This window comes from Palaemon carinicauda, chromosome 26 (assembly GCF_036898095.1).
Source record: "Palaemon carinicauda isolate YSFRI2023 chromosome 26, ASM3689809v2, whole genome shotgun sequence".
NCBI classification, from domain to species: Eukaryota; Metazoa; Arthropoda; class Malacostraca; order Decapoda; family Palaemonidae; genus Palaemon; species Palaemon carinicauda.
Window position 1 is genome coordinate 93,566,164 of NC_090750.1, and position 27,061 is coordinate 93,593,224.

General features: G+C 33.4%; 1 protein-coding gene across 1 annotated transcript in view; it reads left to right on the forward strand.

Annotated features, from left to right (window-relative positions):
• The window catches only part of LOC137619693 (neuroglian-like), a 27,104-nt gene extending 43 nt beyond the window's left edge, over positions 1 to 27,061 (forward strand). The window contains 22 exon segments of the mRNA XM_068349969.1: positions 1 to 124; positions 126 to 149; positions 151 to 251; positions 1,354 to 1,469; positions 2,320 to 2,513; positions 4,883 to 5,184; positions 5,346 to 5,545; positions 5,733 to 6,008; positions 6,510 to 6,687; positions 7,497 to 7,655; positions 7,809 to 8,023; positions 9,491 to 9,678; positions 9,822 to 10,001; positions 10,975 to 11,212; positions 11,579 to 11,697; positions 16,369 to 16,558; positions 17,637 to 17,890; positions 18,062 to 18,243; positions 18,364 to 18,535; positions 20,405 to 20,616; positions 21,191 to 21,288; positions 23,599 to 27,061. The exon segment at positions 1 to 124 is cut by the window's left edge and continues 43 nt beyond it. Coding sequence (XP_068206070.1) covers positions 35 to 124; positions 126 to 149; positions 151 to 251; positions 1,354 to 1,469; positions 2,320 to 2,513; positions 4,883 to 5,184; positions 5,346 to 5,545; positions 5,733 to 6,008; positions 6,510 to 6,687; positions 7,497 to 7,655; positions 7,809 to 8,023; positions 9,491 to 9,678; positions 9,822 to 10,001; positions 10,975 to 11,212; positions 11,579 to 11,697; positions 16,369 to 16,558; positions 17,637 to 17,890; positions 18,062 to 18,243; positions 18,364 to 18,535; positions 20,405 to 20,616; positions 21,191 to 21,288; positions 23,599 to 23,708 — 3,798 coding nt within the window. The 5' untranslated portion in view covers positions 1 to 34 and the 3' untranslated portion in view covers positions 23,709 to 27,061.

Here is a 27,061-nt window from a genome sequence, read left to right on the forward strand (position 1 = left end):
CGGGGAGGAAATAAAAATAGGGACTCTTCCAGCGATGTTAGAGCCACGGCATTCGAGGATGGGGTCAGGGCTGTTACTGACGCTGCTGGCCCTGGCGGCGATGTGCGAAGCCGTCATCAAGTACCCCTCCCATGATGACCAAGCAGCCGCCCCTCCAACGAGGAGCTGCTCTTCCAGGTCGCCTCCAGGCAGGACGAGAATGACAAGCCCTTCATCATCGAGTGCGAGGCCGAGGGAGAACCCGCCCCCAAGTAAGTACCAGTTGGAGCTCAGTAAGGGTTAAGACTTTGCCCTGTTGTAGGATTGGAGCTCAGTAAGGGTTAAGACTTTGGCCTCTTGTAGGACTGTAAGGACGGTTACACCGTAGGTCATGCGTGTCGTAAGAAAGCGACTAAAAGGGACAGCTGCTGCCTTGTAGTCATGCTCGTCAGCAAAAGGCAAGACCCACTGTCAATAACGTTGGAAACTACTGCATTGCAGTTGCACTATTAAGTCAAAGGGTGACTGCAAGGGGCATGCGATCGGAAGCACCCTCTGCCGAATTATAAACCATGCCTGGGGGCCATTGCATCAGACAACCGACCCCTTGATGTATGGATAACAGGGTAAAGAAGAAGTAGAAGTTAATGTTAATAAGTAAGTAGGAACATGGCCAAGTAATACGTTGGTATATATTACAAAGTACAGGTTATGACCGAAAATTCTCTCACATAAGTCTTTCATTCTTCAGACGTTTAGGCAAAACACCCACGAAACATGATAAACTAGTTTACTTGATATTCAATAGTGTGTTGTATATAAATTTGCTGTATACTATAATCTGTATACCTGACAGGATATTAATCTCATGCATATTGTATAGGACCTTTTCAGAATTCAGATCACACATTGGATTCGGATCTTCAAAGACTGTACCTTCCTGTACTTGGTGATAGTTGTCCAATTAATTCAAACAACCATGTCTTCTCTACCATAAGGCACAATATATTATACACAGTATTTTATAATGTTTATTTCACCTGTGACCAGACTTTGGGATAATCTTCGTAATCTGGTGGGATCGGCGGAACTTCAGAAGTTCAAAGTTTTTGTAAATTCTTTTATGTTGAACAGGTTGACATAAGTCTCGTTTTATATTTTATATATGACTGATCTATGTCAACATTGTTAGTGGTCTTAAAATATTTTATATTTCTTTATTTTTTTACTTTTATACAGTTTATTTGGTATTAATAATATGCTTTTAACTTGAGGTGACAAGTGAATAAAAAGGAGAGAGAGAGAGAGAGAGAGAGAGAGAGAGAGAGAGAGAGAGTATAGTATTACATTTACATTTGTATTTACAATTCACAGGTACAGATGGGTAAAGAACGGCAAAGACTTTGACTGGCAAACCTATGACAACCGAATCTCACAGCAGCCAGGCAGAGGTACCCTTGTCATCACTTCACCCAGGGATGAAGATCTCGGTGGGTAACTTGAGATTTTGTTTGTAAATACTATTATTACTGTTGTTGCTGTTTTTTAAATATTTTATTAATTTTTTTTCTCTTATTTATTTATTTACTTATTTTCTTTCCTCACTGGACAATTTTTCCCTGTTGGAGCCCCTTGGGCTTATAGCATCTTGCTTTTCCAACTAGAGTTGTAGCTTAGCTAATATATACTAATAATTAAATTATGAGGGTGACTATTATTTATTGCTGTTTATAGAAAACAAGTTCATACATTGTTTCCTGTTTCCTCTGGAAACCTTAATGTCAGGAAGCAAAGCTGTTGTTTATTATTAAAAAGCAGAATTATTTATCCTTCAAATTGGTTGTTTTTTTACATTTTTAAAAAAGCCAATTAACTTCTGTTTATCTTTGCTAACTATTTGATTTGAAGGAAATTGATAGCTAATATATTTTCCTTGACATTGCCTACATGCCTAGTACCCATATGGTAATGTATCTCCTACCATGACAATTACTTGAAATAGAATCCCAATATCTTAATTTATTCTGTACATTTAAGTCTGTTTCTCATAATATCTGATTTTGATTTGTGGTTATAGGTGAAATAGGAGATCTTTGTTCATTGCTTTGACATTTTGAACATTGCAAAGTCCAGACATTATAACTTTGGTGGTTTGACATTTTGTAGAAATTTCCAATACTGCTTTTGGCCTTTAATTTTCAGTCTCATTATTTTCATGATATGGATACAACATTTTGCTTCTGCTTCTGATAAAATTGGATAATTTTTACTGTGTTTCCATATTGCTTTTGCTTTTTATGTGAAGTTAACACTGTTACTAAGATCAGTAATGTTTTGCAGGTCAGTACCAGTGTTTTGCAACAAATGAAATGGGAACTGCCACTTCTAATTCTGTGTTTGTGAGGAAATCAGAGCTCAACAACTTCAAGAACGAAGATCCAGTCACAATACAAGTCAACGAGGGAGAGCCAGCCCAACTCAAGTGCCAGCCTCCAGATGGTTATCCCAAACCTTATGTATATTGGATGATTCAAGTGAGTTTTCTACTTGAGAACCTTTTGGAAAATAATGTTCTTTATAGGCACCAATTTGAAAACCAAGCATGTTTGCTAAGTTGCATTCATGCCTTAACATAAATCTTTTTCATTTTAGATAGCATCCTGCCTAAGCCGGCAGCGGCTGCCACCGAGGCGGCAGCAGCTGTGTCTATGGTGGCTGCTATTCCTAGCATCCATGGCTTCATGAACTGACCTTTCACTTGTTAAATAATAAGTAAATGAAGAAAATTTAATAGAATTTTATAGGTATTAGATTATATTGGTGGACGGAAAATAAACAGGTCTCAAAAATAAATATGGGTTGGGCATGTGATGGAAAGGTATTGGGAAGAGTTTGCCCCAAAAAAGCAGTAAATGTGAAAGTAATACGATGCAAGGTTTGTAGGAATGTCACAAAAATCTTGGAAAGCAGAAAGAAAAGGAAATTAGATAATTAGCCCAGATCAGAGTTCAAGAAGCAAGTGGACTGGACAGAAAAGGGCAGAAGGGACTTATTATGAATCTAATTTTGTAAAGGGGAAAGCTTATATAAAACATCATGGCAGATGATAACTGATTATACTTCTGAAAGCCTTTATTATTTTTATATGCAGTTTTTGTCAGACATGAATTACCAAAGTAATTGAATTTGTGATCAGTAGTGTAAACAATCTTTAATTTGATTGGGATGATCTAGGCACGAGGAAAAATGATTAGTAGATTGTATATAAAATATTTAGGTATTATAACATTCATTGCATAAACATAACCTTGAACAAGTAGTTTAGATCCTTTTGACATTTTTTTTTTTTTTTTACTTTTTACAATGCTGTATGATAGATACAATAATTTGAATAAGGGTTTTTTTTTTGTTTATGAATGACATATCATGGTTATCAGTGTATAGTTAATTCTTTTTAGTGGGGCAGATTTGCACCGACTCACAGCTCGTAAAAGTTTCATGCTCGCTGATTGGTTGGACAAGATAATTGTAACCAATCAGATAGCTGGAAACTCTCCGTGCTAAAAGGACACCGCTGTGAGTCAGTGCAAATGTGCCTCATTAAAAAAAATCGAGTATAGTTATTTTGCAGTTTAGCATATGGAATTTAGTACATTACATACAGTATATCGTATTCAAAGGAAACTGAAAAGTACTGCCACTCACTTTTGGTATTTTCGGTCTTTGAGATTAGCAATTATCTTATTTTTCATGAGGGCTTGGAGACCTTATGAAAGACTATTTTATAACCAGAATCTTATTGCAGTATTATGCAAAATACTAAGTACATTCACCGTCATGAAAATTTCTAATGCATAGAACAGTTAATGGTGGAGAAGGATTGGACTGGATTGCTCATAGGAAATTAGCTGACCTTGAGTATGCTGATGATAATATCCTTATTAGCAGAACACCACAGAATATGCAATGCTTGCTTACCAGAAAGCGTGAAATATCACTGGAGGTTAGGCTTAAAATAAACAGACAGAGATGATGAGAATGGAATATGCAATGGAGGATGAAATATTATTGGAAGGTAAAAGGATTAATAAGGTAGAATAATTTGAATATCTTTAATTGGAGTTTAATGAAAAATTGAAAAAAGCAAATCAGACAATGGCTAGGTTCAGTAAAATTTGGAAATCAAATCGCCTGAAGTTACACTTAAAAATCAGGCTATATATCAGTTTAGTGAAATCGTGTTACTGCATGGACACGAGTCATGGTATAACAACGAAATAATATCCAACAGATTTTTTAGATTTGAGAACAAAGCCCCAGAAGAATATTGGTAGTTAAATAGCAGGACAGGATTAGAAGTGAAACTATAAGAGAAATTACTCAAGTGTCATATGTGGATGAGATCATGGTGAGGGGTAGATGGAGATGGTTTGGGTATGCTCTTTGCACTGCCCAAGAGAGATTAGTTCACCAAACATTTAACTGGGCTCCCCAAGGCACTAGAAGAGTTAGAAGATCCAGGACTACATGGCTGAGGACTATAAAGCATGAAGTTGGAGATAATGAATGGAAAAGTATTGAATTAAAAGCTCAAGATGAGACAACTGCCAAAATTTAATTGAAGGCCTTTGTGTCAATATGCATAGGAGGAGGAGATGATGATGATGATGTACAGTATTCAAGTGAATACATTTCCTAGCAAATGTATACAGAATTCAAACATTGCATTAGACTTCCACAAAAGTATAACAAAAGCTGCCACATGGAATATGTAACCTTAATTTGGACTTTAAAAAAAAAAGAAAACGACAAGGGACAGTGAATGGTCATGTTAGTTACTCATAATTGTTTAGCCTTTTCCATGTTCATATTGTATATTGCAGGTAATTTATGTTTTTTGCAGGATGACAGAGGTGCTTTGCGTAGTATTAATTCTTCCAGAATGACAGTAGATCCAGAAGGCTCACTGTTTTTCAGCAACGTTACTCGGTTTGATGAGTCTAATGATTTTACCTACGCTTGTTCAGCAACTTCTACATTCCGTAATGAGTACAAGTTGGGCAACAGAGTGTACCTCCGCGTATATCAGAGTGGAAGCACTGCAGTTCAAACAAAGAACGAGCCAAAGCAGCAGTTTGTTTCTCGTAAAAATACTGTTATACTGAAAGGAAAGACTCTACAGCTGTGGTGCATCTTCAGTGGGACGTGAGTCATGATTATTTTAAGAACTGCATTATGGAGGATATCCGTTGAGTGTAAATTGAATGACATTGTTAATCTTGCAGATATTTTATTTCATATTACAGTACACTAATCTCCAGCACTTCACATTTTATTAATTTGATTTTGCTATTATTTCTTTGCAGACCGCTTCCTGAAATGAGATGGAAAAAGAGTAACAATTCAGTTGCTGTTAATTTGCCCATTGAGCGTGTGGACTATGAGAATTATGGAAAGACCCTAGTCATTCGATATGTTGACTTTGAGGATGAAGGCCAATATGAGTGTGAAGCCAGTAATGGTGTAGGAGTTGCCAAGTCTTATTCCATGAATGTTCAAGTTCAAGGTAATTATTGTTCCTGTAAATGTGAAATCTTAATCCCTCAAAAATGTACTAGTGGATGTGAAGAAGATATCCTTACTGTGCAAACACCATTTAGAATGTTAGGAATTAGTATTTACACTTGTAATTATTACATGTCATGATGTAGAAGGTTTAGATATTGCTTCATATCTCAATTTTCTATTTTCAGCCATCCCCTACTTTGAAAAAGAACCAGAGGTAGAAAATAAGGCAGAAGGTGAAACTGCTGTGTTCTATTGTGAAGCTGGTGGGCGACCTCCTCCAGACCATAGGTGGATATACAATGGTATGCCTATTACTTTAGCCCCAAGTAATCCCCGTCGTTTTGTAGAATCAAACAAAATCACGATTTATAACTTGACCAAAGAAGATACTGGAAACTATGGCTGCAACGCTACAAATGAACATGGCTATGTCTACAAAGATGTGTACATCAATGTGCTTGGTAAGTTTGTGTATATTGGGCATGTGATGAATGGTCATGTTAGTGAATTTAGGCTCAATTTGGATGAGTTTATGGTATTTGTGTACTGGGTCTGGTTGAACCATTATTTTTCACTTTGCTAAATTTGATATTGGAATGCAATCTTGAATACAGTATTTATGAAGTAGAATATCATTTAAGAATAAATCTTTACCAGTCTATAATACTGTAGATATTTTGGGGGAAGATATATCTTACTATAGATGAAAATAAGGTATGGGAATGCAAAGTAATGTAAGATATACAATTTCTAAGTTATGACTATAGATTAGGTCAACCCAGAAATATTCATCCATTCTGACTTTTTTCATGGTTAGAACTGTTCTTGGTCTAAGTTTTATATATTGTAGTTATTTATTTCAGTTTTTTCTAATGTTTGATATAATTGGGTGTACAAATCCCTCCTCTCTTGTCTGAAAGAGATACTTTGCGTATTTTAAATTCCATATATTTTTTTTCCAGCATTGCCTCCAGAGATCCGTGCTCCCCCAAGTGATGTGAGTTCTGTCGATGGTAAAGAGGTAAACATGACATGCAGAGTCTTCGGAGCACCAAAGCCTCGAATCACTTGGCTTAGGGATAAGAGTGAATTAACAGGCGGCCGCTACCAAGTAACTGAAAGTGGAGACCTTGTCATTAAGTGAGTTGCTCTATCTTATTTCTCAGTCATATGCATAGTGTCTCAAAATAGATTACTATTGATACAGAAGTAGTTATATTAATTCTTCCTCAGAACATGAAATTTACAGTATTCTTGTGCTATCACAAGTTATTTAGTTAGCTTGCTAAATACGCTTATCGGTCCTTGTCTGATTTAGATTATATTTTGAATTATGTTGGATTTATATATTCATGACCCTGGTTTTCTTAGGAATTTGTGTAGGTGGAAGTTATTTCATCTTTGGGAAATAATATTCAGTTTTAATGAGAAATTTTCTGTTTTTTTATCATTGAAGTTCAGTTTAACCTTGCAGAAGGTAGTTTGGGTTCCTAGTACAGTTTTCTAAATATATATGTTGTAATGTATACTATAAGTACTTTTAAAAGGGCAGACGTGATGGTGCATAATGTATCATGTACTATTAGTGTAACCCCGTTCTTATACTATGGTTGATTTTTTTTACTTGTCTTGGAGTTATGAAATGCTGCTGAATCATTACTTGTGGCTTCACAACTTTTTGATTCCTTAAGAAAAACTCACTCAAGTTTGATGAATTGGTCATACCACTAGATGAAAAATTCACTGTGTATCTGGTGGTAACTGTATCAACTGTTTAGTTGGAGAAATAATTCTTAATTGGTGAATTTGGAGAGTGAATGTTTCGGTATTCCAACAGTTTGGTCCCTTTTCAGTGGAAGATAGAGTGAGCAAACATTTGATGTTACTGTACAGTGTTAGTTAGCTGCCAGTAGCAATGTAAGTTGGTAATTTTTTGTTCCTCTTTTCAGAGATGTAACTTTCACTGATGCTGGTAATTATGTGTGTCATGCTGAGAATAAGTTTGGTATGCAATCAGCTGAAGGCTCATTAATTGTGAAGAAGCGCACAGAGATCACTGAAAAACCAGAAGACTATGAAGTTGCTGCTGGACAAACAGCCACCTTTAGGTATTATATAAAAAGAATTAAAAACAATTTTATGTTGTACAGTATGAAGACATGCTGCAGTATAAAGATTTTTCATGAATGTACTGTATCACATAAACAATTTTCTCAACCAATTTTTAAGATATTGTTCATTACTTTATGGGATATTTACAGGTGTAATGCAGTTACGGATAGTGATTTAGAGCTGAGCATTGAGTGGTTGACTGATGGTAAAAATATTGATTTTGAGCAAGAACCTCGTTTTGTACAGCAGTCTGATTCTTCGTTAAGTATTACCAAGACCACGGAACTTGATTCTGGTGTTTACACATGTGTTGCTTCAACGGAGCTGGATGAAGTTACTGCCTCAGCTACTCTTATTGTCCAAGGTGAAAAGGCTATTATTTATGATTTGTAATCCTTATTGATTCTTTGAATATTTTGTTGATGTTGATAGTAACTAAGAAAATGCTGACTTTCTCTGATATTTTTTTCTTAAAAAAGAAAAAAAGTAACAAGTTATTTACCTTTTCCTGTTGTCGTCATCTTTTCCTCCAATGCCATGTAATTGTAAAAGGCCTCTGAAAATCTGCCACTCATAGTTTTTCATTCTCTTATTTTCACAAATCTCATTTCTCCAGGCTCCTGTTTCATAGATATCACCCAAGTAGGTCTGGGTCCTCTGACTTATGATGCCCAGACGGAGACCAGTTGACACAATTACATACTATTCTCCCTAAGGTGGTGTGAAAGATATGTCCAAGCCATTTATGTATCTTCTACATCGTAGGAAACTTTCGTAATTTCCTGTCTGGCATTATTACTAGATCTGTCATGCTATCTGACTTCAAATATTCTTGTTGAATCTTCATCCTTAAATTGACAAAATCCTAATTACAATATGACAATACAAATAATATACTGATGAGCCTTTTTCTGTGGTGATTCATTTTTAGAGTGCAGTGGACAGTAATTTACAACAATTGTGACCAAATCAAAAGGAACAAGTCTTTCTAGCAAGACTCATCAATGGCATATTTGATGTAGTAATGAATCTTATAACAATAACTCAAAACTGGTTAAACTTATCATTGGATCATGGTATTTATAAAACAAACGAGAGACATGAAGTAATTTTATCCCATCTTTGAATTTGCCATACCCTTTTGACCCATAGATATTTAATGAATAACCCACATGACCCAATTCCTGAATGCAGAGAATGTGGGTTAATAAGAACGTGAATGTCATGTTTGGAGATTAAAGTTGAGAGAAAATGTAAAAAATTTCATAATTATTGGGGCATAGCCAAGTATGAGATTTTTAAAGAACTGTAATTTATATTTTATTATTAAAGACAAGCTCTTTTTGCCATCTCAAAGAGAGTTACTGTATGTGTTATGACTCAGTGTTCTGTTTAAACTGCCTAATAATCATCATCATCATCATCATCATAATAATGATAATGATAATTATCATCATCACGTTAACAGGAATGGAATAGTTTAAGGTTGTATGATCATGGTAGTAACCCCAAATGTAGTTTTCTTGAAAATTACCCTCAGGGATTTTTTAATTATTCTATTTCGTATAGAAGTGCCAAAGTCTGTGACTCCTGTATATGGGTAACATGAAATTATGGAAATACTTGGGAAATGTTGTACTTTGAAGGGAGTTAATTTCTTAACTGAAAAGCTTAATACTCTATTGCCAAATTAGAGAGTACTGTACATAAAACTTTTTGATATTGTAAGTGTTAGTTTTTTATTTCTTTGATATATATTAACAATTATGGGTATTGTGTAGTACTTTAACGAGAAGGATACTTACATTTCTTTTGTCTTCTTCTTTTATAGATGTCCCCAACCCGCCAGTACTACTTCCAGTTGCTTGTAATGACCGAGATGCCAGTGTTGAGTGGCAGCCCATGGGTGATAATAGAGCTCCAATTTTGGGCTACATTATCCAGTTTAACACTAGTTTCACACCTGATACCTGGGAAAATGCATTTGATTCTGTTCCTGCTACTAGTACACAATTCAACGTAAGTTACCAACTCTTCCGTGATGTGTTTCAGATCTCTTAGACATGACAGTGCTGGATTTATTGATGACATGTAATGTAGATGTTTTCTAAATTGTGTTTGTTATTGCATAATGTAATTGTGATTTTATTACCTAATTTCAGATAAATTTGAGTCCCTGGGCTAATTACACTTTTAGAGTCATTGCTAGAAACAAAATAGGGCCATCCTTGCCTTCAGATCATTCAGGAATGTGTACAACTCCTCAAGATGTCCCTTATAAAAATCCAGATGGTGTAGAGGGCAAAGGTTCAACTCCTCAGAACTTGGTTATCAAGTGGTCGGTAAGTTATGAGAGCCAGTTTGGTATTTTATGCATTTAAAGTGAAGGCAAGATCAAATTATATGTATATTGTCTTTTCTTAGTATGGGATTAGACATTAATTGAAACCCTTCCACTCTCCTCTATTCAGTACAGTGTTCATCCTGGTACTTCTATAGTAATTCCTCCTTATCCTCCTTTCACATGTCCAGTCCATCGCAGTATTTTATGTGTGTTTTCCAACCACAGGGTACCACACTTCTCCCCTGTTTCCTTATTTGTAATATGATTTATCATAGTAATGTATCCATGAATCTCAAGTTATGGCAGTCCTTCATTTTCAAAACTTTTTCTATTTTTCACTTGGCTTATGTACCCATGAGTCATTGCTCTCTTTGCAGATGAGACATTTCAGTTTTACTCGTCTAACTTTAAGAGACTGCCATATTTTTCTATCTAAACTTTCCTGTCTTTGACAACAGGAGATTTCTCTTTTGTGTTTAGATTCTTCTTCAGTTCTTCCCAACTGCTTCTCTTTACCCTTACCACCTGCTTTTAGCCATCCCCCTCTTCTCCTTATGTACATCTATATTTTCTTCTTTGCCTGTTCTTTTTTTTTGTTTTTATTCTTGACTCTGCATGTATTCTGCCAAGGACTTTTTATTTTCATGGTCTTCAGTTTTCCTTCATACATATTCATCCCTCCACCATGTTTCGGTCTGTATATCCCTTCTTTGATTTTACACCTCACACATTTACTCCATGCTTTTTGTCTTCTTTTACCGTTGCTATTGACAAATTTTTATGGCTATAATTGTCAACACTTTACTGATACTTTTTTACTTCCTGGCCCCTCATTTGTTGTATATACGTACACATAATACATACTGTACATGCATTCAATTTTGGCAATTTTTTTTTTAATGATTGGCTCGTTGGAGCTACATTCATTATGTAGAATAATGAAAACTACTTATATTAATTTTCTGTTCCAGCCTATGCCAGAAATTGATCATAATGGTCCTGGTTTCAAGTATCGAGTTTATTATAAACGTGCAGATATAGAGAATTCGCAGTATCAGACCTATGAAGTGACTAATTGGGAGCAAGATCATTTTATTGTCCCCAACCAACCTACATTCAAGCAATATCGCATTAAAGTGGAAGCCCACAATGACAAGGGACAAGCTCATGTTGCAGCTCCTGAGTACGAAGGATGGTCCGGAGAAGATGGTATGTAGCAAAAAACCTTAGCTCACATTACTTTGTGTAGTTGAATGGGTTTAGGTTAAGTAAAGAATAGTACTACACCTACATGTTGCAATGAAGAGAATAACAAAAGGTGTATAGGATTCTTGCAAAGTATATACAAGATACTTTTAGTCATAACACAGTCAGATAGAAAAGCATGTGATGGAGTTTTGTCAAAGTACTGTACATGAGAGTAAGATATACTACAGGAAAGACCCTTTTATTGCTGTCATTCATATACAGTACACAGCTAAATAGTACTGCTCCAAGATTTCTCAGTGTGAGTAATATTTCAGTAAGAGTTTGGATTTTCTTCAGTTTATTTATCACATTATTTTTCCTCTACAGTACCAAACGAAGCACCAACTAATTTGACGTTAGTGGAGCTGAGAGACGCAACTACTGCTCTCTTGTCTTGGAATCCAGTATCTCCAGAATCTGTTCGAGGACATTTTAAAGGTTACAAGGTTAGTCCTTATCTTATTTTGAAAGACGCCCAATTTCAAACATTATTCAAGGATGATAGTTTGAAGCTTGTATTTAATTACAGTACTGTATTCTATTCACAAGATTAAAGTATTGTCTTTTATTCACAGTTTTTTTTTTTTTTTTTTTTTTATAAATGCAAACAGTCTCTTTTTATAATAAATAAATGATGAGTAATATGTACAGTATATATATATATATATATACATATATATATATATATATATATACATATATATATATATATATATATATGTATATATATATATATATACTATATATACATATATATATATATACATATGTACATATATATATATATACGTATATATATACATATATATATATATATATATACATATATATACATATATACATATATATATATATATATATATACATATATACATACATATATATACATATATATATACATATATATAAATATACATATATATACATATTATATATATACATATACACACATATATATACATACATATACATATACATATATATACACACATATATATATACATAAATACATATATATACATATACATACATATACATATAAATACATATATATACATATCACATATATATATATATATATATATACCTGTATATATATATATATATATATATACATATACTGCATATATACATATATATACCGGTACACATATATACATATATATACATATATATATATATATACATATATGTACATATATATTTATATATATATATACATATATATATACAGTAGGGTCCCGAATTAAGCGTGTTCGAATTACACGATTCCCCTTTTCCGCGATCGCTATTTTTCAAAAATAAATTTTCTGTATCTGCGAGGCTGTTCAAAGTTCGCGAGTCAAGCACTACAAAATGTATCAAATCTATTGTCTTTTTAAGTATATTGGTAGCCCTAAATACGGTGATTTATAATAAATGTTACAAAATAATATTAACATTACATTTCATTAACATAATTTCCTAATGAATAGCCTATTTAAGGATAAAATTCCACATCAACAATGAAATCAACTGTTAACTGTGCGAGTCCAGCTGACAAAATGTAAACAGAAATGTGGTTACGTTCTCGGCAATCTTTATCTTTCTCCAACCTTACGATAATTGTAATGGTAGTGTTAATGATGGTATATTAAAGCATTATTTTTGTTTAGTACAGTATATTTAAAAGCCTTATTTTTCCCTCTGGGCGTTCAAGGTTTTCACGAGTAGACTGGGTTTGTTTATCGGCAGTGAATAGCCTAAACTTCGGTAACGAGTCGTCAATATTTTGTCATATTTTAAACAGTATACATTTGATTTGCAAACATTGGTTTTGTAGAGTAGACGGTAAAATAAAATCTAGAGAGAGAGAGAGAGAGAGAGAGAGAGAGAGAGAGATTTGATGGAATCTCTCTCTCTCTCTCTCTCTCTCTCTCTCTCTCCGTAAGAAATAAAACCATAGTTCACATATGGCAACTTGAGTTTAAGAATGAAATTAACATGAATATTGTTAGTTGTGGCGATCAATTCCTCGCTTCAGGGGGTACACGAAACAAAAACACGACATTCAATTACAACAGCTGATCTCTCTCTCTCTCTCTCTCTCTCTCTCTCTCTCTCTCTCTCTCTCTCTCTCTCTCTCTCTCTCTCTCTCTCTCTCTCTCTCTCTCTCTCTCGTTATACAATACTTACAAATAGATGAAGAAACCAAAATCGGTTTTCTTGAAGTGTCAATTAAATACAAAACGAAAAAATTATACCGCGTATACATCCATTTCAATCATAGCTTAAAATACGGTAACCGATTTCGTCCGCAAACCACTATTTTTTAGGAAACACCATTCTATTCCAGAAAATTTTTACTCTTTAAATGTCAATTGCGCTATAATAAAACATGTACTTATGTTGTTAAATTTCGGGTGTGTTTTAAAAATCGAGTATTGCTAACTTATTTTTGTTTTACTTTTGGCTGTGATCACATCAGCTGATGTCTAGCTTCCGCGCGAATACAATAACAAAGAATTGTTTACACCATTTCTTAACTTATTCAAACCATCTATACAGTTAATATTACATAAACACCAATGTGTTATAACCTATCATATTTATTGTTTAGTACTTTAAAACCATCCCCCTCTCTCTCTCTCTCTCTCTCTCTCTCTCTCTCTCTCTCTCTCTCTCTCTCTCTCTCTCTCTCTCTCTCTCTCACACATCGAACGTTATAGCGGTAACCTAATTGTTCGGTGGCTTTAAAAATAGGCCTAGTAATTTCTTCTTTTACTTTTTTTGCATATGGATCCATAATTGAGGTGGGTACAAGTTGACTTATAACTGAAGTTAGGAAAAGTATTTTGGATATGGAAAGGACAATTATCTTTCGTAACAGTTTAGAATTATCGTAAGTTATCACTCTGTCATTAGCGGCAGTTTGCTATTGTGGATTAAACGCATAAGGAAAAAAAAATTTCCAGCTTTGCTACGAATTTAGGAATTTATATGGATACGGTAAGTAAAATATTTGTAATAAAATAATGTTTACTAATTGTTTGTAACATCATTAGTTATGACTTAGATCATGTGTGTTTAATGCATTCGTTTGTTTATTATGATCGAAGATGGAGCGTAAACAAATGGAAGGTTTCCGTTTCAGGCGGCATCATAAAGAAAAACATTTCATAAATGGCATTCATTTAATTTATTTGAAAGTTCTAATAAAAAATAATTAGAACATTGGTAATAACAAATTCAACATATAATCTATACTTGGTAAAATTGCTGTCAATTAAAAAACACAGATGTATAAATGCGTCTGTTTCTTCGTTGTGATCAGAGATAAACGTAAACAAAACATTGGTTGTCGTTTTCTATTGTGCTTTTTAGCGTGTTTAGGAAACGCATGATATAAAATCGCCTTTATTTTGATAATTCTGGAGTTTCAATCATACAACAAGCTAGTCTATAGAGTGATGGTTTTGCTATTCACCAGTTGTATTATACAATAGATATGACAAACATTAAAATTTGTCTGTATTTTGGGTTGTGTTATAACGGGAAATATATGGTGTTTACACCTATCCTGGTTGTAATTTTAACCATTTTTCAAGTTATTAGAACTTTAAAGTATATTAAATGTTTTATTTATTTACAAGAACAATTTGATATTATAAAGAAATACAGTATAGTACAAAGAAAGTATTGGAAATGGGTAGTAAACACATTTGAATAGGCAAATTGCTGGTTGCCATGGCCGCAATGGAATTATTTCTGTTAGTTGTGTGTTTCGAAATTCGCGATTTTCCATTTACACGAGGTCATTAATCGACCAAATTCTCGCATAATTCGGGACCCTACTGTATATTTATTGTATATATTTATATATACTTTATACTTCTATGCTGTATTACAAATAGCCTTCAAAGGTTTTAAAATGAGTAGTTAATTTGTTTGTACTAATATAAATAACCCATTGCTTATAATTAGCCCTTTTTTTTTGCAACTGAAATAGTTTTGGATACTTCATTCCTTTTAAAAAAGGGTAAAAAGCTGGGAGTAGTGTACAGTACTGCATATATGTAGTGAGATATCATGGTGTCATACTCTCATCATTGTCATGATATGGCTGCTGTTGAAGTTCTTGGCATTTGCACTTAGGTTTCCTTCAAAATCATAGGTGTGTCAGGTAATGCACTCTTAGAGTTGATTACCAGCATTGAAGCAACTTTGGTACTATATCCACAAACATGATCAAGTTTGGCGCTCTTGTCACAGTTGTTGTCATGTGACTGATATGGGTCTGCTCTTGAGTTGTAGGTGTTTTAATAAGAAATTTTCCTGTGATTTATAGTATTAATTAATATAATATTATGAACAAAGTTACATAAATATACATGAATGTTAAATTACTAACATGAAAACTGGTTTATTAAGCTCTAGTAACTTATAGATAAGCAAATATACTTAAGAATATGACTCCTATATCCTAAAATTGAATTAAAAGATAGTTATTATTTGCAGAAAACTGAAGGCAGGCATTACTCTACTTAAAAATGACAACAAGTTATTGTACTTTAGTTCAGTATACCGGAGGAAATGGGTCCGTAATCTATAATACTTTGCTTTTCAATAGGTATTTAAGTGAGCTTTATGCTGGAACTGGGGGAAAGTTGTAATTCACTGCGCATTGTAAGGAAAAAGTACAATAACATTAGGGATAAAAACCAGAAACAAGAACGTAAATAGAAATGAGTAACAAAACAAATCACTGGCAGTCTGTATCTAGTTCTGTCAGACACCAGAAGAATGATAACTACTGCCTGAAACCACAAGATCTCCCTTTGGATATTCAGTATTAATGGTTAACTTCCACCTACAGTGTTCATTAGTGTTACTAGTCCTTGGGCTCAACCTTTTTTCTAGATATTTTCACTACAATTTCTTTTAAAGGGACTTTAGTTATTTTGGAATCGTATTGGATATAAAAAATGTGACAAATCTAAGTGCTGTGATGGGTTTGCTGTGAAGCAAAAGGTTGAAGGTTAATGAAAAGTATTGTAGTTCTTGTCATTGATGGTTATCATTAGGAAAAGTGCTCAAAAAAAATTTCCTTGTGTCTTAACATATATATTAATTTGCAGATTCAAACTTGGACAGAATCCGAAAGTGAAGATAAGGCACGTGATATCATCGTAGAAAACAATGATGAACCAAGGGCTTTAGTCACTTCTTTTGTTCCCTTCACAAAGAACTATGTTAGAGTGTTGGTATTCAATGGTGCTTATGATGGACCCCCAAGTGAGTCGCTGAGTTTCGTGACTCCTGAAGGACGTAAGTACTTTGTTAGAATTGTATAGTGTATAATGAAATAGTTTGTAATTTGTTTCTCAACTTAAAATTCTTTACCTCTTTTTTTTTTTTTTGAGCTCTGTCTTGCAGTGCTAAGATACTTTTTGTGCATAGGTTTATTAATTGCATCTGTGTCAATGATGGACTTATTTCTCTAGTGTCTGCTACAGAAGCCATTGAGCTACTTAAGTGAACAAAGGAAACCTTGTTGGTCAATGGACAACTTCGTCTGCACGAGACTTCCTCAATTGAGCCAACTGTCACGCAAGCATTTGAATACCCATAAGAGGGTATTGCTGTTAGTGCACCTCACGTGGTGTACTGTAGGCATTACCTTACGGTCTTGGCAGTGTTCCTTTTGGGCCTTAGCTGCACTTGTTTTATATTCTTCTACTTTACCCGTTTTTACTTCTGTTCTTACAATTTGCTGTCCAACATCTTACAACTTTTATCTCATTGTGTAATTCTTAGAGTTTTACCATAGATGCACCTGCGTGCTGATGCTGAATGGTCTCAGAGCTGTGCAAAAGTTGTGGATTTATAACTCGGCTACAGATGAAAAATTTATAGTTTGATTTACCTTGCTAATAGGTTTTTGTATTTGTTTATAAATTTGAGAAGCAATAAAAACTTCTCATGCAAAAACTTTATTATACAAAATTCTTTGCGGCAAGTGAAAAAATAGAGCAATGATTTTTGTTTTATTCCCCCTTACCTTTTTATTATCACAATTTCAGTGTGTAGTTATGTAGTATATTTCAGTGCTTCTTGATGAAATTTATTAATAGTAAAGTGATTCATGGTAATTTAGTTAGATAAGTATGTACCTTACATATCAACTGGCAGTTCAATATAAACACGTATGCACTGGGGAACTTTTGGCTCCTCAAAATTTGTTCTCTAACCTTTTTGGTTTAACTGCATTAGTCTCATGTCCCATAGCTACAGAATTACAAATTAATAATACTTTAGTTGAATTGATATTAATTTACTGAGTTCTTAAAATATGAACTGAATGTATCAACTAATTTTATTGATTATCAATTCCTTTTTCTCTTAGAACCTGGCCCTGTAGACTCACTCGATGCCATCCCAATGGGATCATCGGCTTTCTTCTTGATTTGGAAGAAACCAAAGCAACCTAATGGTATCGTTACCGGGTATCATATTTACTATCAAGAAGTTGATGGAACAAACACTGGGATTACATCAGAACGTGATCCCCCAATCAGGGATCAATTAGTGACTAGGGCTAAGTTGGCTTCCTTGAAACCAGCAACAAAGTACAGAATTACCATTCGTGCTGCAACTGAGGTTAGTACTGATCTTGCTTTTGCACAAGTTTGGCATAGAATTGATTTCTGATTTTACCCATATTTATTGGGTATCTGTTGAGTAAATTGTTGTGTTTTAGGTTATAACCATAGGATATATTAGTTTAATCTATTTTATTTCATGTTTGTGTACAATTATGATGTTTTACAGATGGGACAAGGTTTTCCATACTATATTGAACGTACAACTCGTGCTCCTGGAGCTGATCCTCCTGGTAAGCCATCTTTCATATGGCAACATATCAGCACCAAAACTGGAATACCAGCAATCAAGATTACATGGATTCCCAACACTGAAACCAACCCAGGATCACACTTCTATGTCAAATACAAGTGAGTTTTTACTTTGGATGTGTCACTCTTTTTACATTCACTTAGAATTTTTTTTTCTCTTTTTTGTGAAATTATCTCACTGTCCAGAGTTTTATTATTCTTTTTGTTCATGTTCATTAGGTTGTTTGGGGAAAGCATGTTCCAGGAGACCAAGCCAGAGTTGTATCAAGATTTCACAGTTTTAGAAGGCTTAGAAGAAAACCAAGCTTATCAAGTGTGTGTAGTGGCTGTGGATGGAGAGTTTTCTACAGAATCTGATATTGAAGAAATTGACACACATTCATCAGTTGGTGTAAGTATATTTAGTGTTTCAGCAATGCAATAAAGTGTAAATTTTGTAACAATGTAATGACTATTATATTGTTTCACAGCTCTCTGGCTAACCAGTGAAATAGTAAAAAATATATTAAAGCGAGATACTGTAATCCCCTTTTCTTAAATTTCATACTTTGTAACATTTACCATTTAAAATAGATCTGTACTTATCTTTTTGCAAAAATTCTCATACATCCATTCCTTCTGCACTTCTATAGAAGTAAGGGAAGATAAATAAAATCAAGCTGTCTTAAACATAAAAGAGGATGCAATGTTATTAAATACAATTCTGATAACTTTGATATAAGACCAGGCACTGGGAAGCATACTTTAACCTTTCGTGTTAATGTCCCATCACAATGACTGGGGCTTCCAGAGCTATAGTCAACTAATAGAACATGCAAGATGCTAAGGTTCACTATTTTCCATTGAAAGCATGTCTCCAAATTTCCATCTAGTGTAAATTTTACTGCTGTATCATTGAACAAATTTTCTCTACAACAAAATGTTCCTGTTTTTAGAGTAGAACTATGTATGGTAAGGTGGATAATCAAGATTATTAAAATATATTCTACAGAGATATTTGTAAATGTTACGTATAAAACCCATAATCCCATTTTCTGCCAGCAAGTAAATTTCTGAAGTAAGACTTAAAGAGAAAAATGTCAAATAACTAGTTAGCGCACAGGTTGAGTAATATATAATTTGGAAGCTGGCTGGTTTCTCATTGGCATTACTTACTCCATCCAAGATAGAGTTTCGTCATCACTGTAAAAGCTGCATATGTTATATAGGGCAAGCTACAGTATTGAATCTTAACTTTCAGAATCTAGATCAGTAATTAAAATCTGCTTATTTTCAGTTTGAGGATGAAATCATGTTTGCTGAAATAGTATGCAATATGTAAAAGCATTTTAAAGAATTTTATGATATAAAACATGAAATACACTACTGAGAATTGGAATTAAACTACACAATGATAGTGATAGTAATAACACAGCATATAGTCAGGTTTTCCTTTTCGTGTTAACCTGTTAAAGAGTCCCCTCCAGACCACCTCGCTGCTAACCTACCATCATGCTTTTTCTGCAGTTAGCGGTCATTTCACTGATGATAGTTTTGAAAGTTAACCCTTTTACCCCCAGGCTTTTTGGAAATTTCCAACCCTTAACCCCCAAGGGGTTACTTTTTTTCCAGCACATTTTGGTGTATATTTCTTTTAAATTGCTCTAACAGCCTTAATTTTTGTCATAGAGAGGTCAGGTTGGTCTCATTCTCTTGGAAAATGTCTGAATTTTCTCAAAATATTATCAAAAATATGAAAAAAATTATTTATATAGCATTTTTTTGCAAGGATGTACCGGTACGTCCATGGGGGTAAAGGGATGGCTTTTGTGAAACGTACCAGTACGTCCTTTGGGGGTAAAAGGGTTAATATTAATTTTTATACCAGACGGTACCAGTTGTTTTATGTCAAGCGACCCAGAAAAAAGTTGACAGACACCATATAAGTTTCCATTTACAGCTTACATATGCTGAGTGTTGCCAAGTGGTGTTCCTATAATTACTATAGGAGTAAACGTATTATTACGGGACTGACGACTTGAAACACTTGGTTAAAGTCATGAAAATAATATCCTGTTGAAGGCGGTAGCGAGTAGATCATGGTGAACGTATTATTACGTTGGTGACGCTTAACAGGTTAAAGTGCATTATTATATTTAATAGCTGGTTTCAGGTATTGTACAATTTCTAACATGTAAAAGCTTAGCCTCATATCTTATGCCTCTTTTTCTTCAGAATATAGGAATATCCAGTACTGTATTTATATTTGTTTATCTTTCAGTCTGCCATCTACAAGGGACCAACCAACAGCATTGCCACTCGAGGATGGTTTATTGGAATGATGCTTGCTATTGCATTCTTGTTGCTGATCCTCATCATTGTGTGTATTGTCAAGCGCAATCGAGGTGGCAAGTATGCTGTCCATGAACGTGAGGCTGCACATGGCCGTACAGATTTCAATGAGGAACAGGGATTCCCAGAGTTTGCTCAGCCGTAAGTATGTCTCAATTTTTAAATCATAATTTTTTTTTCAACTTGCTCAGTGCAGTAATCTTAGTTGGGTTTATCTCTTGTTTTTATCTACCAAGACTAGCATAAGTATCTAATGAATGAAGTCCTTTTGGTTGTTTTGTCCTCTAATAGATAGTGTAGAGATTAATCATGTATTATATATGTATTAAGTAATAAGAGTACCAGAAATGCATTAAATAAGAAATTATGTATTAAATTTATTAAAAAATTAAAGATTAATCAAACACTACAAAAGTGCTAAAGCAGTTTAGGAAACACAATGTAAATATGTATGGATCTGAACTTTTGACTAAGTAATGGATTAGAATTTGTAAGATTTACATATTGTCAGAACTATCCTTACCACATTTAATCATTTCATCATAATATTGTTGTTGGGGTTGCTCCTTTGCCATGTCCTAGTATTTTTTAATGTAATTGTAATAAATCATTATAATGTTGAACTATCCTTCTGTCTATCCTGTTTTTTCTTTTACTTTGTTTTATTTTGTGATTTTTTTCATTGTGATATATTTCTCAATTGTGTACTTTTCAGTCTTGATGGTGCAAAGCGTGATAGCTTGGGGAGTGATGTTAAAAACCCAATTGAATCAGATACAGACTCTATGGCCGAGTATGGCGATGGTGATACAGGTTAGTAATAACTTGGTTAAATAGTGACTTTCAACCCTCTAGTTAACAAGTGCAGTGTCTTTTGATTGAGTTTTGTCTAGTCTGTGTATTTTCACTGGGTTTTCCAGGAAGAAAAGACTGTCCTGGCTCAGTCCTGCATATCGCACCATAGCTTGTTGATTCTGTTTTAATTTGAACCTCTTAATGTTTATGTTACAGTACTAATAGTTCAGTTGCGTTTTGCATGGCTTGTGTGTTGCAATGTGTTTTATGTTTTTTTTCTTCTCTGTTTTGAAATTTTGTTGAAAATATGAGGTAGGAATTGAAAGTAACTGGATATTTTAGGCAAAGAGAATTTTTGTCAGTAATCTTTTGCTGGGATTTTTGCACCATAATCCCTTAAGAGTTTTCTTTTTTAAGCTTCAACATTTAAGTTTCAACATTAAATATCCCATTAATGTTTGTAGGCATTTACTAAAAACAGATTTTGTTAAATTATTTTATTAAGAATCGTTGAGGTAAGTTGCCCTATAGTTTCCAATTAATCTAGTCAGTCAATCAATTGTGAGTTTGGAATACATTACAGTAGTCATTTGTTCCAGACGGTAGGAACTTGCATCAGTAAATATTGCCTAGTTGTTGACTCAACAATTAATTTTCATTCATACTTGTACTTTGTAAATTTATATTGGCAATATTTTTTCTGTCTCGTCACATTTTGAAAAAATACCTAGACTTTTAGATAACTCGGTGCTGCCCCTAATTATTGAGAAAAAAATATGGGCATTCTAGTACTGGAGTCTGGTCACTGTGGATATACACCGAGAAGTGTTTTATGCATTTTTGTGCTATTGTTATGGCAAGTAGCTACTTTCTTGAATGCTTGGTATTTTGATCTAAAAATAACGTTCTAATATGGTACTATATTTCAAATCATTCTTAACATAGTTATTTAATTCAGTTCACATAACAACTAGGATTTTTTAGAATATATATTTATAGATTTTGTTCAGCATATAATATACAGGCTTGTTTATTCTAAAGGTCCTTAAATTCTCTAACTGGCTTAAATAGATTTTATCCTGAGTGTTTAGATATTTTAAAGGTAAGGCTTAATTAATAGGTTTGAGGGTTTATTTACTTCTGGAGATTTTTTTTTTTTTTTTCATAAGTACTGTATCTTTAGGGGACTAATTATCTTTATTATAAATGTTGAATTGTCAGATAACTGATCTAGAGTAACACTTTTATCATTTTTTAAGGAGCAACCTTTCCAATATTTTCTTCCCTTATTGAAGGAAAATCAGCTTATTACAAGTTTTTGGAGTTTTTTTTTATTACTCAGGTTCAACGCTCCTTTGAAAGGAAGATATTTTAAAGCTCGGGATAGATTATAATGGTTCCTTTCTAGTATATTTTTGATAATTAAATTTATTTCTGATGGCGAAAAGTTAGGTTATATTAGTGAAATTCTATTCTATTAACAGCCTAAAAGTTACTTTCCACTCAAAATGCTGTGTTAAAACACCAGGAAAATATTGTGTGTTGTCTTGAGAATATGAAGTTTGCATTATAGTTTGAGACAGTATGTTGTTATTTATTCTGAGTTCTACCTCAGTGCATTTCAGTAATTATCTCTTTCTATTATGTGCACCAACTATGCTAGAAAATTACTTTTTCTTGTATGCAAGATTATCCTAATTTTGATTGTTGTAGGGCACTTTCTGTTGGCATTCAACTTTTTTTTGGTTTGAAATCCAAAGTTGCAATTTAGTGATAACTGTACTACAGTAATGGCCTTTATGTAGTTACCTTTTAGACATTCATTTGTTCAATGATTTTAAAAAGTAGTAATTGTTTAAAAGATTAAAAAGTTGCAACATTGTGTGTTAAACCAAAGTTAGGTATTATTGCAAGTAGAATGCCTCTGTAGTGCAATTCAGTATGTCACCTTTTGAGTGCATAGTGCTTGTTTACATAAACTTTGCTCATGGCTTGAATATTGGGCCCTCTCAGGAGCAGGTATGGCTGAAGATGGTTCCTTCATTGGTCAGTACGGCCGGAAGAAAGGCGAAACAACATCCAATGCATTTGCTACCCTAGTTTGATGATGTTATACTGTACCTGCATTGTTACATGTAAGCTTATTAATATTCTTTTTCTTAAATTTCTATTAAGGTAATTGTATCCTACTTATTTACTGTTGTATTTTCATATAGCTATTGTTGAAAGTAGTTTTATTTGTAGTGTCAATTAATGGATAAAATCCCTTGAAATTTCCTTTCAAGAAGATTCTTAGTCCTAGAAAATAACTGATTTGCATTTTTACAGGAAGGTTCACAGAAGATGGCTCATTTATTGGCCAATATGGGGGTGCAACTGGTAAGAGGAAGCCAGCTGCAGAGGACAAATCTCCATCAGCTGTTGCCACATTTGTTTAAAACCCGTCGGCAACTTTGCTTGTCTCTGAGCAGCCTATCCGTGCCCATAATTTAGACTTACTGCTTATGATTGTCCATTTGGCATATTGATAATTGAAATTTTGTGTATAGAAAAGGGAATTTATTTGAATGATCTTGTAGTGTGATTCCTCATGGTAAGCAGTTAGAGACAAAGATATAGTTCAACTAAGCATGGTGATGCTTGCAAAGAAAATGGAAAAGGGGATAGTTTACCTTGAAGTGATAGTTGACAGAAAATAATGCTATGATGCTTCATTGCATTAAGTTAAAATATGAAATAATAAATTCATTTAGACTTTGGGGGGTGGGCTTTTACCAGAGAAGATACTTCAGTGATATAGTGTATTAATCAATCGGTGAAATTTAAGCTAAGAGACATAAGAAACTGGACCATCCAAGTTCCCTAGTGATACAAGTTTTCCTTAGAGTAGTGTATGTATGCGGCCTTTGTTAAAGGCTTAAAAAATCTTTTCTAAATCATAATAATGTATACATGTGAATTAAGAATGTTTTCCAATTTTATTTATTTTTATTGGGGAATTAATATACTGAGAAATTAGGTTTTAATATTTTCTAGATATCTTGTGCCAAAATGGCCACAGAAAGGACAGTTTTGCAATTCAGTTCTTATATATTTTGAAATTGTGAATATAGCTGTACTATATACAATTAACCAATAATTTTTTTCAAATGCGTGAAAGTCCAAAGAAGTGTTTCAGTGGTTCTTGTGATTGAGACAGAGACTCTTTTAAGATACAGTGAACCATCTGCGCTCCCTTTGTGCCGATCAAAGTGTAATTGAAGAATCTCATTACCTGGGAATGCCCAGTGAATTTTCCCTCACAGTTTAGAGCATTGTTGCAGATTATATATAGTTAACACTAAAAAAGAAGTGTTCCTGTCAAGGAGAATTTAAAGTAAACATTTCTATATAGTAAACATTTCTATATAGCCTTCCGGCTTTGATGTAAGTGTTGCAATTAAGATGTAAATGTGCCTATTGTCAGCTTCTGAATCACAATCAAGCATTGCTCGTATTTCTTTCCAGATGCTGTAACTGGGACTGAATGACTTAAATTTCTTTACTGTAAATGGGAAAAAATATCTCTAGTACTTTTGTACTCTGACCTTAATTCTATTGAATGTTAATGCCAGGTACGAATTCATTCTTTGTCCCTGAAAATGCTGATGTGAAACATTGGTGTGAATCTCATTTTAAGAAAATTTTATCATTTGTCACGCAAAATTATTATGAATTGTATAGATTAATCTCACAACAGATGCACAAACATTATCGGATTGGGCAAAGCCATGTCAGCCTTGTACAGGATGTATTGATTGAGCTGCCCTGGTTATACAGTAATTTATTCAATGCTGATTATCTTTGGTTTTTTCTTTTATTGCATGTAAAACATTAATGCTCGTCAAAAATTCTGCCAGGTTGTATTTTGGAATGATTGCTTGTTCAGGAATACTGTACATTGATTAAAGTATATAGATATATGTGATGGGTTATGTTAGGTAATAATAAGTGAACCTGAGTATAGTATGGCTGAATAATGATTAGGTTTTAAAAGCATTGTAAAATCTGTTATAGACTTCGAATCTAATTGTATCCTAGATCTTGATAATCACAGTACTTATGGGTAGTCTTCATTTAATAATAATAAAAAAAAAATATTTCTAGTTATACAAACCAGAAGTAGGGGAATTCATATGAATCAGTTTAAGGTGAAACCTATTATAAATTACAAAATCAAGTACAGTATTAACATAAACAGTTGTGTTTAACAGGAAAGTTAGTAACTATGACAAAGGGAAAATTGAATTTAATTAAAGAAAAATAACAAAGTCACACAAACACATAGGAATAATTATATCATGTTTAACAGAAGGGTTCAAAAGAAAAGACAGACATGTTAAGCGTCTGTTAATTTGCTGATTTGAAAATTTGGGCATACTTTGTGTGGTTCATTTCTAACAGACAATTATGTTATTTTGGCATTTTGTAAGGGAACAAAAGTAAGTGATTATGTTAATGATATAGCAGCTGTATTTCGACACTAAATATATTTGATGCATACATTATATACTGTGTATATATAATAGACAATATTGATTATTTGATTATATTGTAAAGAATAATATATCAGTATGATGAAAAACATAATTTTTAACCTGTTTTCCGCATAGTTGCTCAGTTTTCTTCATTATTGCTGGGAAAACCTTTTGGTTTGGAGAAATGGGGATAAGTGGAAGTTTCAGCATTAAAGGGACATTATTCAGCCATGAAATACTCTCATACATTTGTTATTTTTCTATCTTGTCTTGTCAAATTGACGTATAACCCAAAGCCTGTTTAATCGTGGGCTTGTGGGTAGTGATTGATTTTACTTCTTGTTTATTAAGGAAAACTGTCATCATGTTGGCATCAGTGTCAAGGAAAAATAGGAATTTGTCAATGTTGTATTAATGTTTGTTATTTTTATACAAGTGATATTTTGTATTTTCCTTTATAAGTGCTGTTTTTTTATTGTGTGACAGTTAAGTTCATTATTTAATCCATATGATATATGGCAGTGAAATAAAATGTAGGTTGTGAGCAAAAAATATTAATCATGTGGGCATAGTTCCCTACACAAGGTAGATAATGTCCATGTAGAGTTTGAGGAAGTGCCTGATTTTATTATGGTATATTATGTAGAGTTCAGAAAATTTCTCTAGTTCAGAAGATAATTTTTAATTTCCTTTCTAAAAAAAACTATTAATTTGGCTTATCTAAAATCATCATCATTGCACTTTATATACATACCTATGTATACCATATATGTAGGTGGTTCTTTCCATTTGGAGTATTGTAAATGTTCAACATAGTAATGAAAATGGTAGGAAGTTGTATGAATGCCAGGTTAAATGTGGCTGCTGCTGTCTAATAAAAGATGGATGGAGTGTGTATTGCCTTCTGCATTTGTGTGATATTCATCATGGATTATAAGACTCCCCTATATTCCTAAATACTGCAGTGTAGAAGAAAAATTCACCAAGATGGAATTAGAGCCTTGGAAGTGGGTCGTAATCTGTGAGTTCATCATACATTGTAAAACAAAAAGGTTCAAGTGATGGTTAACACCAGTACAGTCAGTAAATTTTAAAATATCAATATTGTATTCTAAAGCTTACATTATTAAAAATCAATTTGAAGAAACAATACCCATCACTTAACTTTTCTTATGTTTACAATACTGCTGTAATTAGGATCGTCTTACATTATCATCATCTAACTTGCAGATATGTCAAGCTTGTGGATGGAAGTAAAATAAACTAAATGATTA